This window comes from Arachis ipaensis, chromosome B03, assembly GCF_000816755.2.
Source record: "Arachis ipaensis cultivar K30076 chromosome B03, Araip1.1, whole genome shotgun sequence".
NCBI classification, from domain to species: domain Eukaryota; kingdom Viridiplantae; phylum Streptophyta; class Magnoliopsida; order Fabales; family Fabaceae; genus Arachis; species Arachis ipaensis.
Window position 1 is genome coordinate 123,993,842 of NC_029787.2, and position 1,883 is coordinate 123,995,724.

General features: G+C 27.2%; 1 protein-coding gene across 3 annotated transcripts in view; it reads left to right on the plus strand.

Moving 5' to 3' along the window:
* Positions 1-1,883, plus strand: part of LOC107631386 (probable rhamnogalacturonate lyase B) — a 6,739-nt gene that overhangs the window by 1,815 nt on the left and 3,041 nt on the right. For 2 of the 3 annotated variants that reach the window (XM_016334815.2, XM_021119593.1), the window contains exons 3-5: positions 1,291-1,375; positions 1,504-1,625; positions 1,698-1,748. In XM_016334815.2, coding sequence (XP_016190301.1) covers positions 1,291-1,375; positions 1,504-1,625; positions 1,698-1,748 — 258 coding nt within the window. The remainder of the gene's footprint in view (positions 1-1,290; positions 1,376-1,503; positions 1,626-1,697; positions 1,749-1,883) is intronic. The other variant, XM_016334816.2, reaches the window with a different exon arrangement.

Sequence of the window (1,883 nt, forward strand, 5' to 3'; positions counted from 1 at the left end):
ACGGACGTCACCACAACAATATCTATCTAATTCCTTTTCTGAAATAGAAATTTTGTTTGTGGTGTCTTCATTACTTTTACCGTAATCACAATTGAAAAGCTACTTTGCAAGTTAGTGATTCTCTTGGGGCCATGAAAAGAAAGGAACCTATATATTATATTACACATCTTCCCCTGCACTTTCTGACACTTCTGCTGTCACGTGCTGCACATATAATTTCTATCTAGAAAATGCAATTAACTAACTATTACGTTCCTGAATTAAAATAAAATTCAGTATACTGCATTCTCAATTCTCATCGATGGCAATTGTTCTAAGGAGCTATATATCTACGAAAAAATCTAGGAGACTAACAGATTTTGTAATTTTTAGTCATCAATTAATTATTAATGATGTTTTTAATAGTGTGAAATTGTATCTAATGATATAAAATCATTCAATTTCTTTTTAATAGTTAAATATTAACCAGAATTTAACAAAAGTACTAACCCCTAACACTCCTCATCTATCAATTTTAGAAGGAATCTTATAGTTTCTTCTATTATCTATCAATTCTACATTACGAATCTTATCATTAAAATAAGACTTTTATGATTTGTAAATACCTTCTTACTAAGCTTTTGAAACTGCAATAAAATTAAGAGGTACAACTTTTGTTTTAAACATGAATTGATTTCAAGTAAAAGGTTACCTAATTTTATGAAGATTATCAACCAATAATTTATAGAAAAGAATATACTTTCAAAATTAAAAAAGAAAAATAGAGGTTTAAAATTTATGTTGTGTGTTTGTTATTATTTCTTTAGATTTATGGTATATCTAAACTTATTCTATGTAATGTGGGATATTGCAATATAAAAAGTTAGCAACATAGCATAACATAATCATTTCTCATAATTCAACTGTGAAAGTGAAATTACACTAGCCAATTCCCATATTGGTTAGGATATATAGTATCTACTATCTAGGAATAGGAATAGAAATTAGCAGCTAGCTACGTGCATTCAATAACAGAGACTACATTTTCTCCCATTAACTAACTATAGTAGCAACAATAATACAAGTTACAAGAAGCAATCTTTTGAAAAAAGAAAATGATGGGCACTTTGACCATAACTGGAATATGTATTGCTATTCAATTGGCCGTCATCAAATTCTTTAATTTCTCTTATTTTCTTTTGCCCTGTTGAAAACGCAAGCCAATGCTATATAATGTTATTGCTTTCACTTTTATTATTATTATTGTTATAACATTTTTTTTTCTAATGTCCTGTACTTATTTCATTTTAGAAAAGGTTTAAGGGGGAGAAACAGCATGCAGACACCATCATCTTCCGATTTTGCAGTCAAGCTTAATGAAAAAAGCCATCAGCAGGTGAATTAATAATAAACTAAATTAATTAATTAGTTAAGTTTTATTTTTATAAAAAAAAGCTAAAAAATACTTAATTAATTGATGTGTTGACTTTAACATAACTGAATTTGAATTTTACTTATTTTCAGTTGGTGGTTGATAATGGCATTGTTTCGGTAACTTTGTCAATACCGGAAGGCTATATCATTGGTATATCTTATAACGGAATTGAGAATGTACTTGAACCTCAAAATGAAGACCAAGATAGAGGGTATCTAATCAAATCTAAGCAAGCTATTTACTTCAAATCAAATAAACAAATATAATGTCTTTATATTTTCAGGTACTTCGATGTTGTTTGGAATGAACCAGGAAAACCCAGTACCTTTCAAAGGTAAAAATATGTTCATATTAATTTATTTTTGTGCACATTATTTATTTATTTTTTTAGTATGAACACAAAGTCATCTTTAAATAATTATTTTTAATTGATTATATTATATAAAAATATAGTATTTTTTATAAAATA